At 49.8% G+C, this 16,761-nt stretch overlaps 1 protein-coding gene across 3 annotated transcripts in view; it reads right to left on the bottom strand.

Annotated features, from left to right (window-relative positions):
• Positions 1-16,743, bottom strand: part of ADCY8 (adenylate cyclase 8) — a 194,333-nt gene extending 177,590 nt beyond the window's left edge. For 2 of the 3 annotated variants that reach the window (XM_045285711.1, XM_045285759.1), the window contains exon 1: positions 15,775-16,283. In XM_045285711.1, the coding sequence (XP_045141646.1) occupies positions 15,775-16,182 (408 nt within the window). In that variant the 5' untranslated portion in view covers positions 16,183-16,283. Of the gene's footprint in view, positions 1-15,774 lie in introns of all 3 variants that reach the window. The other variant, XM_004697391.3, reaches the window with a different exon arrangement.
• Between the last annotated feature and the right edge of the window lie 18 nt (positions 16,744-16,761).

Here is a 16,761-nt window from a genome sequence, read left to right as displayed (position 1 = left end):
AAGTGGGCAACCGAATCCCTGCTGGGCAATGGTGATACTGGCATAAAGGGGCTTGTGGGTCACAGCTGACATGCGCTGTGGGAAAGCCGGGTCGGTGGGTCTGACCGGCAGCAGCACCGAAGCACTCACTAAAGAGGCAAGGCAATCACTGCCTGTCAATTCAAGAGCCCAGTCACTCTTCCCCCTGAAGCAAATCCAATGGCTAAAACGACACACAGTTCCAACATCTGGTTCCACTGTAAGGAGACTACCTGCCCAAAGCTATAGACACCATTCCGATTTGTAGCCACCTTATAAGACGGAGCAGAACAGCTCCGCAGAGCTTCCTAGACTGTAGTCTGTATGGGAGTGGACAGCCTCTACCTCCCTCCCATTATAAGGCTCCAGGAGGTATTAAATACCACAACGTCAATAGTTCAAACCTACCAGCTGTTCTGCAGGAGAAACAGGAGCCTATCTACTCCCATAAAAAAGGCTAGAAATCCTGTAAAGATTTATAACTTTGGAAGCTCTCTATATGATTGCTCTACAGAGGGTTGCTCTATATGCAGAAGCTCTATATAGGAAGCACTTACTCATATTTTGAAGACAGCTACTTGGCCAACTGACTGGAAGAGATCCATATTTGTACCTATTCCAAAGAAAGGTGGCCCAAAAGGATGCTCAAACTATAGAACAGTATCACTGATATCATATTCAAGTAAAATTCTGCTGAAGATCATGCAACAACAGTTGCAGCACTACATTGACAGGGAGCTGCCAGAGGTTCAGGCCTGAGATAGTTTATTGTGCCAGCCTGGCTGATAAACGCAGGTGGGATTGACTGAGGGGCAGAGAGATAAATGGCTTGGTTAGCCTTGCCTTTCTTGTCTCTTGCTCTGTGATCATCGGACCAGTGTGCGGCTGCCTTGCTTGTTCTGTGCCTCAATTTAAAGGCTACACTACCTGTGGGACGCCTAGCCTGTGGACTGTGTCGCTGTAAGTTGAGGTCCCTTTAAGACTTCTCTGGAGCTGGGGACTGGCGGTTGGTGACCTTCCTTGTGATTGGCTGCTGTGCTGACATAGCCTAGCTCTCTCTACAAATAGAGGAAGATCTGGCATCAGACAGAGACTCTAAGGACTGCTAGTCTCTCAACTTTCTCTCACGGACGTGAGTTGCACTAAGCCATTTGTAGTGCTTTCTAAGTTAACTGTTTATTTTTTGTATTATATATTTATTTGTATATGATTTAACAGTTCATTTCTCGTTATATATCTAATTATCTTTATAAATAAATATATTAAATTATCAGGGATTTGGTTTTATCTCTCTAGAGAACCCTGTCTAACACAAGTCCTGATCCAGAAGAGGATACAGATCAAGGGATATCATTGCTGATGTCAGATTGATCTTGGCTCAAAGCAAGGAATACCAGAAAGAATGTTTACTTGGGCTTCACTGACTATGCCAAGGCATTGGACTGTGTGGACCATAATAAACGGTGGATAACCCTGAGAAACATGAGAACTCCAGAACACCTGATTGTACCCATGAGGAACTTGTACATGGATCAAGAGGCAGTTGTGTGAACAAAACAGGGAAGTACTGCCTGATTTAAAATCAGGAAAGATGTGAGTCCAGGTTTTACCCTTTCACCATACTTGTTCAAGTGGTATGCTGAACAAATAATCATACATGCTGGATTATATGAAGAAGAATGTGGCATCAGGATGGGAGGAAGTATTATTAACAACCTGCGATATGCAGAGGACCTTGCTTGCTAAAAGAGAGGAGGATTTGAAACACTTGCTGATGAAGATCGAGGATTGAAGCCTTCAGTATAGACTACAACTGACCCAAACCCAAATCCGCATGACTGGATCAATAGGGAACATCATGAAAAATGGAGAAAAGCTCAAGGATATCATCGGGCTTGGATCTACATTCAATGCTCATGGAAGCAGCAGACAAGAGCTCAAACAAAGCATTGCATTAGGTAAATCTGCTGCATAAGATGTCTTTAAATGGTAGGGAAAAAAATGGTTATTACCTGGAGGACTAAGGTGTGCCTGTGCTAAGCCAGGGTGCTCCTATGCATGCGAGAGTTGGGCTTTGAATAAGGAAGACGGAAGAAGAATGGATGCATTTGAATGATGGTGCTGGAGAAGAATATTGAAAGTACCATGGACTGCCAAAGGAACCAACAGATGTGTCTTGGAAGAAGTACAGCCAGAATGCTCCTTAGAAGCAAGGATGGTGAGACTAACTCACCTACTTCGGACATGTTATCAGGAGAGACTACTTCTTGTGGAAGGCCATCATGCTTGGTCAAGTGGAGGGGCAGGGGAGAAGAGGAAGGCCCTCTATGAGATGGATTGACACATTGGCTGCAACAGTGGGCTCAACCAGAAGCACAATGACTGTTCTGATGATGACTCAGGGCCAGGCAGGGTTTCCGTTGTACATTGGGCCACTATGAGTTGGAACTGACTGGAAGTCATCTCACAATCAGAACACAAAATCTCTTTTAGGTGTGAAGACACTCATGTCTGAAGAAGCCCGAGGCACTTGGCCAGAGTTCCTGAGAAGCGATAGTTTCTAAATGTTGAAGTCAAAGCACCTACAGGGTTTCACAAATGCCTGTCCTCTGACACAGATTCTGCTGGCTGGGGTGGCCTGGGGACAGCCCCCAAAGCTGCCAATGATGTCACTACCCACCCTCTCATGAGACCAGGATGGCATGCTGGTGTCCTAACTAGAAAAAGAGAGAAATGGTTGTCACTGGAGACTGCCTGTCCAGGGCTATCAGCTAGGGAGCTCGCCCAAGTGAGGGCGGCCTTTGACTCTGAGCTTAGAAGAAAACACGCTGGTGCTTATTGATTCGTGCTTCGTTTCTTCTGCTAATTGAGAGTACAGACATGAAGGAAGTAGGGGAATGCTTCACTGAACTAAGTACAAAAGACAAAATAAAAGCTTCTTTGAGACTTAATGAAGTCTGTTTGGTTCCAATACGTATTAGGTTCCAATACTTCTTTTGATTTTGCAGATAAATTAGTCCAGTTAGGGCACGACATGGTTTTAATGGAATCGTTTTAAGCTGTGGGAAATGGCAGATTCGGCAATTGTCCAGTTCCCACCTGCTGGTCCATCTGAAGGAGAAGGATGAAGCTGCCTCTTCCCATAAAAATTGACAGTCTCAGGAACCCTATGAGCTAGAATCGACGGGGTAGCATTAAAAAAAAAAATCCTCAGCAATGGGCATCCCATGTGGATCAGAGTAGATCTCTGGCCACTGGGGGGGTTCAGTGGTTGGTTTGGGGGAAGCAGGTCTCTCTTCCAAGGCACCCATAGGTGGATGTGAACCTCCGACCTTTCAGTTCGCAGCTGAGCATGAGACCAATTGCCACCACTCAGGGCCTCCGCATGGGTTCTCCTTGGGCTGAAATGACCCCATGGCAACTGGTTTGCTTTTTTTTTTTTTTAATGTTCAGCAAAGCCAACTTGCTTTGTTCAATACCCTCTTCTCAGGAGTGAGACAGACTACCGCTGGAATGGGGTGCCAGGAATCTGAGGAGAAAGAGGGAACCTGGGTGGAGGATGGGGTGAGCCTCGGGTGGTGGCTGGAAAGTGCAGTAAGGAGACATCGGGGCCCAGGAAGAAGTGGCTCTAACAGTGCCATCAAGCAAGAAGGCCTGTGCCGAGCGATGGCACTAGGATCCAGAGGCAAGAGGGAGTGAGAGAAATGTGTTGGACAGCTTACCTCCTCGCTATCCATCCTCCCCGTCTCCTTCACAAAACCCTGAGTCTGGAGCTCAAGGAAGAAAAATTCGTCTACTTTCCCATCTCCCTTGAAAATGGGAGGGGAGTGTGGCACAACTCTGGTCCCCGAAAGACACCCTTGGGCAGGGATCCCAGGAAAGAGTCCTTCAAGCAGGGGCACATCCAACTGGCACCTGCCCTTTTGCATTTCAGCTCTGCTCTGCTCCTTTTTCCCGCCTGCCAAGGCAGACATGATGGCCAAAAAGGCAGCCAGTGGCTTATACTGGCCTGGAAGACAAGACCTCCCTGTTCAAGACTCTCCTTTATCAAGTTCTTGATGGATAGCTGTCCCACTTCTCCTTGAAGAACTCCCAAGACAGGAAGCCCATTGTGTCAAAAGCAGGCCCAAGTGTTAAAACACTTCACCATTTTGGAAATCAAAATATCGCGAGTACTAACAGCCACCCAGTGGCCCTTGTTCCACTTGCATGAACATCTTTCTTCACGACCTTGAGACCAGAAGAACTAGATGGTACCTGGCTACCGTACTACCACCAACGGCTGGGGAAGGGATCACAGTAGAAGATCACGAATGGAGTTGGGAAAAAGAATACGATGAACTCAAACTCATAAAAGAGACCAGGCTAGCTGGTCGGAGAGATGCCAGGAGGTCTTCTGAAGCTATGGCTCTTAGTTACCTTTCAGGTGCAGGAACTGAATTCCCCCATGGGTCAGTTTTCAGTCAAATGACAGGCAGGGGAACGAGAACATTAGTGGGGTATGCACACTTTGGAAAAAGTCAACCCTTTGGCATCAAGGGGGCAGCACCTGCCCCAGGAGAGAGGTCCAAAGGGTGAGGGAGGAGGAGGAGTGAAGGTGGAGAACACTGGGAGGAGGGGTATATGGATGTGTGTGTGTACAGTGTTGCGTTGAGCTGATTGTCAGGAATGAGATGGTACAAAATGTGTATGAATTGTTGAGCGTAAACCTGATGGCCTGTCCCATAAACCTTCATGTAAATCACAATATAAAAAGTTACATGAAAAAGACCGGTATCACTTAGTCATAGCACACCCTAAATAATCACTCACTCACTGCCATGGTCAATGCTGACTCATAAAGGCGCCTTGTGGGTTTCTGAGCCTGTAACTGTTCAAGGGAATAGAAAGCCCGGTCTTTCTCCATCAGAGCTGCTGGTGGGATCGAACTGTTGGCCATGCGGATCCCACCCCAGTGTGTAACCACTACACCACCAGGGTTCCATACCCTAAATAATAGAGGACAACAATCTTGGCACCCACCCTACCCCTTCTCCTTCTAGCCCAGGCCTTCCACACTCCTTCCATTCCTTTGGTCTTATTGGTCAGATTTTGTTTGCCTGCATTTCTTCGCCTCAGGCTCTGCATTAAAGAAATATGTTCTGATTAGGCATCTCCTAGTTTTCACTTGTCCATCTTTTATAAGCAATCATGTGTATTCAGCATGTAATCACACACACTGAAAAACAAAAAACCAAGAAAGAAAAGATTCTCAAATTGTTTGCCTCAGTCCACAGCTAAGCAGATGACTCAGGACAGGGTGGGCTCTTCACAAAATGCAGTGTCAACTGCAAGCTGGGAAGTTCCAGTCAGCTGGCCAACCCTCGGGAGAAAGACCAGGTTGTCTGCTCCGTCATGACTTACAGATCTCCAGAAACCCCGCACGAGGTCCAAATGAGTCAGCATCAACAGGAGGCCACTGGGAATCGTGCTGGTCTCCTGTGAACATTTTGCATCTTAGGCAGAGATGTGTGCTTTTAAAATGCGACTGTTGCATGAGTGTGATTTCATTACACATCTAGCTCATATCTTCACCAAGCATACTTTGACCATTTCTTGATTTGGGCAAGTTTCATGCTTCAAAGATATTTTTTGGTTAGTAGCACCTGGGTTTAGGCATTGGAGGCAACAGGTGAAGTAGTGGGGATAGGAAGCCCCAGAAACTAAGGATGTGCCAAGTCTTGCACACAGGAAAATAGATGATCTAGCTAAATGAAAAAAGAAAGCATTCTTCATAATTTGACCAATAAGACAAGGTCATGGGAAATGGCAGAAGAATGGCATTGCCAAGGATTTCCTTTTACTTGTGTCCACAATCAAAGCCCCTGGACACAGCAGTCAAGAAATCAAGCAATGTATCAATATTGGGCATATCTGTTGCAAAAGATCTCTTTAAGGTGTTCAAAAGTAAAGCTGTCACTTTGAGAACTAAGCTGTATCTAAAGTCTACTCATTGCCATTGACTCGATGCCTACTCATGGTGGCCCTAAAGGACAAGGTAGAACTGTCCCCTGTGAATTTCCGAGACTGTAACTGTTTATGGGAGTGGAAAGCCCCGTCTTTCTCCCACAGACGATCTGGTGGTTGTGAACCTTGGAGTGGGGATCGTAGCCCACCTCCTAACTACCATGCCAACAGGGTTCCCTATTTGTGGTAGTCACCTAATCTGGTGTCAATTTAAGGACTAAGAGTGTAGAGGTGGAGTCTAGGCTGTCAATCTGGAGATAGTCAATGAGATTGCTGTGTGGGCATGGCCTTCTCCTGAGAATTCTGGGAAATCTGGTACTTCCTCCGTCGAGTTGGAAGACACTTCTCTCTCTCTGCCACTCCCTGGGAGACATTGCAGAAGACAAGCCACATGGAAGCAACCAGACCTTGGAAGCCAGAGAAGCCACAGAGAGACCCCTGCCAGCACTTAGATGCTTACAATGCCACTGGCCCCAAAGACTTTCTACCCACTGACCTGTGATCTTCTGCATTCGGCGTCATTGCATGTGTTTTGTGAGTCTGAAGAGGATTTTATAGATTGATATTGGACATATGGGCTAATATCGGACTTATGGACTTGATCTGGACTGGGCTGGGATGTGTTCTCAATGTTCAGTTGCTTTTGTATATAAATCTCTTTCTTATACACATATGTGTGTCCATGGATTTGTTTCTCTAGTCTACCCAGGCTGACACACTGTTTAAATGAACCCCTGGTATTTTCAATAGCCTCATATGCATGTGAAAGGGAGACGATGCCTACGGAAGCCCAAAGAAGAACTGATGTCCATGCATGGTGGCTTGGTGACTGAGTCTCCCTATCCCATGAATGGCTCCTTGGTCAACCTCACATAAGAGGAAGACCCTCCATGAGATAGACTGCCAGGACACAGTGGGTTCGACGATACCCTCAAGCACAGGGACGGTTTTGAGGCTGGAACCCGGTCCGTTCTGTTGTCCATCTGGTCACCAGGAGTGGGAACTCACCGGAGGGTCCATAGCAGGAACAACAACAAGAGCTGAAGGAAATTCAAGCACCTGCCGATTCAGAATCCAATTCAGATACAGCACAGAGACAGCTTTCTCTGCAAATCCCTGATGTGATATGCCCCGGTTTGTCCGTCAGTAAAGCAGCCACAGCATTTATATGCGCAGGTGAAAGATACTTCTACCAAGCAGGTGGCCAGGCTTCCCTGGAAAGGTCTGTCAGCATGCCTGGCATCTCAAAGGTTAATTCCTCTCCTCTCCCTGCAGAGCTGCCTGAGAACAATCTCACCGCAAGAACAGCCGGCTTCCCAAGTGCCGGTTTAGTGACCTGCCTTCCTAAAATAGTCCTTCATAAACACAGCTCGCATGATATCATTTGAGTGTGTAAATCCAATTACATTTCCTGGGGAAGCTCGGGCTTATGCTCCTGCGGCTGGCCAGCTCGCACCATGACATTCCTCCACTCCAGGTCCAGGGAAAAGGTGGCAGAGGAGGATTTATATAACCCTGCCTCTCTCTGGTCACCCTGTGGTTCAAACCTACGTCGCATACAAATGCTCCGGTGTCTCCAGCCTCCAGCTCTGGCTACCCCAGACAGACTGGCCTCCCTGAGCCCACTGGCTGGATGCGAAAGAGGCAGACTGGGCTGAGCGATCCAAGTGCCTCCCTGTGCTCTGAAAACAAGCACATGTCGGATCAATTCAAACAGACCCACTTGTGAAATGAATAAATTAGCATCCTGAGAAATATTTAGACAACAGTGAAATGTCACATCAGATGATGGCAGTAGAGTCCTCTGATTATACACTGCCAGCAGCACTGAATTCCATATAAATGGCTCCCCCAACCCGTACCCCCTACTCCCCACCCCCTTTTAATCTCTCATTTTTCTGCTTGGATTCCATTATTTTTTGATGAGCTCTAAAAAACACCATCCATCATCCAAGTGTAAACTGGACTGATGCATCTGTCCTGCTTAGGGTGACATGGCAGCCCGGCTGCCGTGAGGCAGAGGCTGCCCCTAAGGCTTCCCAATTCTTGTCTAAAGATGCACTGACCCTGGGTACCCGGCAGGAGACATTCCCGGATACACAGGAAAAGAAATCATCATTCAATCTCGAAAGGCATCGCGATCTCCTTACAGACTCTCTCTCTACATGCCAGCCCCCCACTTATTTGCTGCTCAGGGCAAAGGTAACGATTGACTAACGATGAAGATATTTAATTGGTCATTTCAGCAGCTGTTAGAAATCTCCTATGTCAAGGCCCATTTTCTGCCACAAGCCTGGAAAAAAAAGGACAGTCTGTAGGTATTTTTCACAAGTAAGAGAGAATAATGTTTCCATTTTCTGGCATTCGCTGGAACCTCTCAGGAGGGCTGACGCTCACAACTGTTTTTGAAAGGTAGGTTTCTCAGACAGGCTGGGATGCTGCAGTTGTGCTTTTTAAAGCCTGTATGAATCTGCTTAAGGGGAAATGTACAACTTGCACCCTAAATGCAAAAGGCAAGCGCACTGCCATCAAGTCCATGCTAACTCCCAGTGACCCTCGAAGACAGAGCTGCCCCACGAGGTTTCCCAGGCTGTAATATTCATGGGAGTAGACAACCGCATCTTTCTCCCTCAAAGCAGCTGGTGGAATTGAACTGCCAACCTTTCGATGTAAATCAGAGCCCAGTCACAATGGAACGGCTATTTATGAGCACTATGCTTTGAGGTGACAATTTTCCTTGAGACAAACTACCAAATGGGGGCGATGACAGCTACGTGCTGTTTCCTGGACATAAAGTGGCCACGGCCCATGGTCGCTGAGCTGACTCCAACCGATGGCCAACTGAGTACGTCAGAGTCAAGCTCCGTGGGTTTGTGGTTTTTGGAGACCGATTGCCAGGTCTTTGTTAGGATCTACCTCAGAATGGGTATTGAAATGCAGCTTGTTTGGTGATTAGCCCAGGGCTTAATTGTTTGTACCATTCCAGACCTCCAGATGGACCCTTTATGTGGACAAGAAATGCAGAAAACGCAGAAGCCCCGACACTCCCATTTACATGTAATACATGTGGGTCATCCACCCTGAATGGATCCTTGGTTCACATGATCGGACGTGAGTATTCAATTGACAGACAGAACCGCTTTTGCTCGCCCCGTTGTGCCTTGCCGCCCCATACCGCCACCATACCCAGTACAAACATACGTTTTTCCTCCAAGGATGCTCTTTCAAGGCCCGGTGAGAGGTTGAAAATGGCCCTCATTATTAATCCAGTTGACAGGCACTAACTTCATTTTCCTGAATGCTCCCTAGAAGTAAGGTGGGGAGACATTTTCTCACGGACTTTGGACACGTTACCAAAAGAGACCAGTCCCGGGAAGAAGGACCCCAGGCTCGGGAGAGGGTCGATGGAAAAAGAGGAGGCCCTGGACAAGATGGATGGACCCAGTGGCTGCAACAATGGGCTCAAAGCTAAGAACCATCGTGAGGTGAGGACCATACAGGTGCGGGCAGTGTTTCTTTCTGTTGTACAGGGGGTCACTATGAGTCGGAACCGGTTCAAGGACGCTTAATCACAAGGCAACTGAACAACGACTGGTGGGGGAGCGAGTGATAGGCTGGGCTGCTAACTGTAAGGTCAGAAGTTCGAAACGACCAGCCACTCCATCAGAGAAAGATGAGGCTTTCTTGGAAACAGAGTTTTGGTTGAATCTGGATCTGGACTACCGGATGAGACGTGTGTGTAGACAGGGAGGCAAGAGCTGCCAGCAAAATTCAAGTCCGAGGCAGACAGCTTGACCTTGAGCTCCAGCTCCCCTGGATTTGCATTGCCAGAGCCTGGGGCTGGCAGTTATCTCGGAGAAATCTCCTCCACGCTGACACTTCCCCTTATCTACCTCTCCCCAAGGTGGAGGAGACTCATTAGCCACTGGCTGGAACATTTTGAATCCCCCAGAGGCAAGCACAGGGCAGCCTTCTTTCTGGTTAAATACTTCTACCTCTGGGTTTTCCAATAACTAAATGATTTTTCCCTATCTGGCCACTAATGAGCTGAAGAATGAGAATGAGGAGGCTTGTAAAATGTTAGGTTGTTCATATTCTCATCACCAGCAATTAAAACCAAGTACAATGCTAATTATAGCATTTGACTGCCCTGTGAGAGAACTCAGCAGATAGTACCTTGTCATTAATCATTTATTTGTATGTAGCGTCAGTAGGTGATGAATCTTCAGTGGGGCAGTTTGCTTAAGACGTGTGAAGACAAATCAGCGTGTGAGAATCTGGATGCTGGCACCCGTGTTGGGTTGCAGCACATGCAGGGAGCTAAATGGACTCAGAAGGGTGGGCCTTCACAGGGGGAGGAATGACTGCAGCCCTGAGTTCCACCAGTGGCCAGGCCCTGGGCTATTCCCCTGGGCAGTTCGGATCCTCCTAGAGGAGCTTTGGATCAAAGGCCTGCCGATCTCTTTCAAGGCCACGGCAGGGAGAACCCTAGGAAAGGCCGTTCTATCCCGGGACACCTGGGATCACCATCAGTCAGAATCTACTCCACGGCAGCTGTTTTTGGGGTTTGGGGTAGTGTGGTTCAGCAGCAGAGTTCTGCATTCCCATGATGGACATCAGGATTCAACTCCCCTCCAATGCTTCTCGGGTACAGCCACCACCTGTGGGTAGAGGCTTGCGTATTGATGGACAGAGTTCAGGGGCATGTCCAGACTAAGAGGGGGTAGGAAGAAAGGCCTGGTAATCTACTGTGAGAACCAGGCAGTGAAACCCTTATGGATTCCAGTGATACAATCCCCAACAGATCAGATCACAAGACTGGCACATGGCCAGGCCAATAGCCTTTTCTTTGGGAGACACCTAGATGCCTCTCAGCTTAAATGCTGCAACAGAAAGGGGGTGGGGGTGGGGGGATGATAAGTCATCTCCTGGCAACCAATCTCCTGCGCAGCCCCTTTTAGCATCCATCTGGTACCCACAGGAGAGCTTACCCCATGTTCCAAGTGAACCCAGGACTTGGTCTCCTGGCACAGAGCATCTGCAGACTCTGCCGTTATTATCCACAGGAAGGGAGGAGGGATCATGTGCACTCGGTGTAGTGGGTATGTGTTGGGTTTCAAACTGTAAGGTCAGTAGTTCGAAAGCACCAGCCACTCTGAAAAGGGAAAGATGGGGCTTTCTACTCTTGGAATATCACCAAGCATGGCAAACTCTGTGAAGATCACAGTCTCAGAAACCCACAGGAGCAGTTCTGCCCTGTGCTACAGGGTCATTATGAGTCAGTATTGACTCGATGGCCGTTGAATTTGATGCTTGGCTTTTGGGCCTCTGGACAGTGAGCGTGGGCTCACCGGTTACTTTAAAAATGTCATTTTCCATGCCATAATGCCGCTGCCGGGACACACTGCCACACTGCCCTCATTTTAGCTGCCTGACTTCGGAAAACCTGAAGGTAAACATGGGCCATCCTCTCAATGCAAATCGAGGTTCATGTAGGGGCAGACGATCCACCAGTTCTGGTCTTTCCTCGGACAGAGGGCCAAGCAGCTGAGCGAGGGCATGAGCTAGCTACAAAGGCCCTGGCCCAGTAGCTCAGTCTTTTCTCTCCTAACCTCCCTTGGATTTCTCAGTGAATGCTCACCTGTGGGCTACGGGAAGCGCTCCTCCCTGCAGAGCATGGAACAGGTGCTCCTTGTGTTTGGACCATTTGACACATTCAAGTGTCAGGCAGGGCAGTCCTAGGGGGCTACCAAAAATGCCTGGATTGGAGCCTGGGTGTGAACCCTCCCGTTGTCCCTTGTTGGCATCCAATCTGGGGAGCCTCTTTCACATTTCAGAGAACTTGCCCTTTCCCTCCTGAAGCAACATTGAAGGGTGGTGGCAGCTTTGCATCACCATTAGATGTGGCAACGCGGGCACAGCTAACACGCCATGCAGCACAGTGTACTAGGACTGTGCCTCGGTGTCTCCACGGAGACTGCTTGAGACACAAATGATATGTGTGCTCTGAAGTGGGTGTGGCTTACACCAACAGGACCTCTCGGGCTTGGTATTTTATATTCGCAGTGGTTAAACATTGGGCTGCTAGCTGCAAAGTCAGCAGTTCAAAATCAGCAGCCGCTCCACTGGATAAAGACAGGGTTTTCTACTCCTGTACAGAGTTATGGTCTTGGAAATGCACAGGAGCAGTTCTACCCTGTTCTTCCTATAGGGTTGCAACGAGCCAGCATTGACACAGTGGCAATGAGTTTGGTTGGTCTGAGGATGCCACTGGGCATATTGGGTGCCGCTGGAGAGACCAGTCACCGGAAAAGGGCATTGTGCTTGATAAAGTCGAGGGTCAGCAGAAAAGAGGAACACCCTAAATGAGATGGACTGACCCGGTGACTGCAATACTGGGCTTCAGACATAGGAAGATCATGAGGATGGCACAGGACCGGGTCTTGCTTTGCTCTGTGGCACATGGGATTGCTGAGTGTTGGAGCCAACTGGACACAGCATTGCCTAGACTTGTCCGTCCTCTTTCAGCCACTGTTCATGGAGCACCTACTACCCCTCTGGCATTTTTCTAGGTGCTGGGATAAACTGTTGAACACTGTCCACACACCCCTCGCCCTCCACTAGTTTATACTCTTGTGAAGCTGTGGAGTTAGGAGGAGAAACACAGCAGGCACACAGATGAAACCATTTCAGGTCGTACATGTGCTATGAAAAGGAAAATAGAGCAAGCCATTGACTAGAGTGATGAGTGAATGCAGGCTGGAGCAGTGGGCATGCCTGCCATCTGAGGACCCGGAAAAGTCTGCTCAAAGGGTCCCGAGGTAGGGATGAGGCCAGGGATTGGATAGAGGGGAAAGAGGCGGATGTTCTGAAGCCTGAAGAGAAGTGAGGGAGATGGGAGGGCAGAGACCCGCAGCTCCAACACAGAGAGGACTGGGAGGCCATGTGCCAGAGAGGGAGTTTGGGTTCATTGCTATGAGAGATTATCAGAAGGTTTTAAGTATGCCTTGGGTATCACCAAGTGTGGAACACCAAGCACCCATTGTTGTCCTGTCGATTCCGATTCACAGTGACCTTACACGATAGGCTGGAAGTGCCCCACAACGCTTCCAAGACTATCAACCTTTACGGAGACCGAATGGGTCCTCTTTCTCCCTCATAGCAGGTGGTGGGTTCAAACCACTGACCTTCCAGTTAGCACAGAATGCTTTAGCCACTGTGTCACTGGGGAGTCCTTCACAACCAAGCAGACCTATTCAAAAATCATAGTTGCTGTGGTTATTTTAATTGATTATGTCCTTCAGCCCACAATCACTAGGACGGAAGCATGAGCCCCCTAGAGGGCGCCAGAGTAAATGCTTTGCCACCACCTCCACCAAGGCCCTTGGTACGCCTTCAGGTGAAGGGACTGCTGGGGGGCATCTGGAAGGAGCCGGTCAAAGGTGACTTCAGTTATGACACCTGAGTTTATCATCAATTCCAACCCAAACCGAAAGGTGAATGAGCGTGGCCGGCCTGTACCGGGCCCTGGGTTTTCACTGTGGAGAACTGTTTATGATCCGGTGGGAGGGGAAGGCATGTGGGGATTATTTTTAATCCTCTCCCATCTGGTAGTATTTGAGTAGCGTAGAAAACAAATATGGAGCAAAAATTGACTTTCTGGATTCATTTGGCAAGAAAAGTGTCTCTATACTTAGTACTTTCGAATATTCATCACGTGCCACTTGGGGATGTGTTATTCTAAACGCAGTCCCAAACTCACTTGGTGAAGCTTCTTCAGCGACGTGCACCAAAAGGGGTGGCCACGTGACGCACGCCGTGGGTTATGATAAATGTGGTTTTCTCCAGATCATCAAATAGCAGCTGGAGTCAGTTGTGAAAACAACTCCGAGCGAGTCAGGGGTATGAGGAAAGAGGAGACAGAAAGGAGATTGATGGGAGTAGAGGCAGGAGGTGGGAGAGGGGGGCAGGTGGCTCTGCTGACATCTCAGGGACATCGTAAAGCCCACCCCCGCCAGAGAGAGAGAAAGAAAGGATGTGAAAGGAAGGAGGAGACTTAGAAGATCCTAGGGTTCAGACATCTATGTAAACAAGATCTGGAAACACAGCGAAGAAAACACAGTCCTAAACCAAGGCGATTCCTTCTTCCCAAACTGAGATTGGCTCATATGTGGATATTAAAAAGTGGGAGGCCGAGGTTCACAGACTCTAACGAAAAGTTCGGGGTCCAACCTCTGATCATCAGGCCTGGTACGGGGACAAGAAAACTTCTGAGATCCTCAGAAGTTTTCTTGTCCCCGTACCAGGCCTGATGATCAGAGTCATGTACCTCCCACACTGGTAGTTTCAAGCAGGGAGACTTTTGAGTTGCACTGTGAAGGCATAGCCAGGGAAGTCACCTGAGCCCATGGAGATGGAGGACCGTCACTAAGAGAGTGTATATCCTAAATGGACTCCCAGAGCCTCCGGCCAATGATGAGTAAAGCTCACACATGAAGAGCCAGAGGTCTAACAACGATGAGCAGCTTCCAGAGGTGTAGAACCTGTCCAGGCTAAGAGCCATCTGCTCCAGCCCAACCACAAGGGGCAGGTGTTTAAAGCTTCTAACATCGCAAAAGTGGCCCAGAGGCAGAGGTCTGGCCAGCCCCGTGCCAAGTGGCCTCGAGTCTAAACGCCTCCATCAGTCTGTTGCTTGAAAAGCACTTCAGGTGACAAGCTCCCCTTGGATCTGCCAGACATTTGGCAAAGAAAATATCGGAGGCCTCTGTCTATAGCTCCTAGTGAATTTCAACACTGCAGCCCTCCCTGCGAGGCCTCCTCCACAGACAAAAGGAACTCAGTCCTCACAAACACAGGTATCTATGTTTAATGGGGTAGGGGTAGAAAGAGAAAGAACAAGGTAATAGGAGACCTGTAGTGTCAGTGAGACCACACACACACACACACACACACACACACACACACATCATTTCAGACCAGCCACTTCAAAACGTCCCTGTTCAGGTGAGAAGCAGAGCCTGCATTCTTCACCAATTGCCCTCTCCCAGGTAGAGCCGACAGCATCTTGGATCCCCGAGGCAGCGAAACATGCCTCCCAGGCTTGTTGGAAGCCTGGGTATCACGTGTAATAATAATCAGAACTGACGATGTGTGAGTTCTCCCTTCACAAATGTGGGCTCTCTTTCCTTCCAGAACTGAGGATTTGTGGTCCGGAGTGCAGAAACCCAGCTTGGACTTCCAGAGTCCTTGAGGAGCTAGTGGGTCTCTTTCTCCCCAGCCCCCTTCTTTCTCCTGCTCCAGAGACCACGGGTGCACTGGGGGATGTTTGTGGGGGGTAGGACAACAATGTGGATGTCAGAGATCCTTTACTCTCCCAAAGGGTCAGGTTGGACAAAACTTTGAAATGACTAAGTTCTGATTCCCTCTGAGACAGCAGGCCTGGTGGTACTGCGTTTAAGTGCTCAGCTACTGACTGAAAGGCCAGCCATTGGAACCTACCTGAGACTCAGCAGAAAAGGATGTAGCAGTCTGCCTAAATGGGTAGCTGGGTAATGCTGTGTGGGTGCTTCTACTCTGTCCTACAGGGTCCCTTAGAGAGATTGAGATGGCTCACCAGGACACGAAGGAGCTCTTAGGTGTAAGGCACCTAAGGCGTCAGGCTGGGAGAAAGGTGGGGGGCACAAAGGGAGGAAAACAACTTGGGGTCTAGAGAAGCTTGTTGATAACTAGCCTCTGGGAGACAGGAATTACCTGGTTGATGGAAATGACCGCCAGTCTGGGGATGACCACTTGGAGGACCACTTGCAGCAGTGAGGTGCCCAGGCCGGCCAGGATGGCCCAGGTGAGCGGCAGCGGCAGCATGCTGTAGGTGGCGAAGAGGGTGAAGAGTACGTAGCCGATCCCGTCACCCAGGAGCCCGTAGCCGAGGCCTGCTGCCAGGATCTGTGTGGTCATGGCCACCCAGGTGACCACGCCGCTGTACTGCAGGTACGTGTGCGAGGTGGTGTCCTTCCTGACCACCACCAGGGCGCAGATGACCACCTCGATGCCCGTGAAAAAGCCCAGCAGGATGCCCTTGAGCGGGTCCATGGGCGCCGAGGCCAAGCTCAAGTGCAGAACCAGGAGGGTGAGTTTGGTCAGCACGTCCAGCACGTTCATCACCACCTCGGATTTGCGCCTCTGGCCCAGGAAATAGCGCTGGTAGAGGCGTTCCAGGTCCCGGGACTTGAAGGAGTTGCGCAGGGTGGGGAAAATGACCCCCCGGTAGCTGTAGCCCCCGTTGAGGAAGAAATCCGAGTTGCTCGGGGCGCAGTCGAGATGCAGGAAGCCCAAGTCGCCGCCGCCCCCGCTGGCGCTGCCGCTCCCCCGGTGCTCGGGAAAGATTTTGATGCCGCCGGTGTTGTGCGCGCGCTCCCCGGAGCCCCCCAGCGAGTAGAGCGGCAGCGCCGGGTCGCCGGCCAGTGGCGGCGCGTGGTGGTTGGGGCCGCCGCCCGCCGGGGCTGCGCTTTTGTCCGAGCCTCCTCTCCCGCTGCCGCCGCCGCCGCCGCTGCCGCCGCGGTGCCGGTGAACGAAGCGCTGCTCGGTGATGTGCCGCACCGCCGTCTGCCACAGCAGCCGCTGCGGCCGGGAGCCGCTCCCGCCGTCGCCGGCCGGGGGCGTCGGGTGGATGGTGTAGAGTTCCTCGCTGCCGCTCAGGCAGCGCACATCCGAGAGCTCCATGGCGCCAGGCCGCGGGGC

This window comes from Echinops telfairi, unplaced genomic scaffold (genome assembly GCF_000313985.2).
Source record: "Echinops telfairi isolate 266 unplaced genomic scaffold, ASM31398v2 ScPeMD7_1;HRSCAF=3_0, whole genome shotgun sequence".
NCBI classification, from domain to species: Eukaryota; Metazoa; Chordata; class Mammalia; order Afrosoricida; family Tenrecidae; genus Echinops; species Echinops telfairi.
The sequence above is the reverse complement of the archived record's forward strand: the minus strand, read 5'-3'. Positions and strand labels throughout refer to the sequence as shown.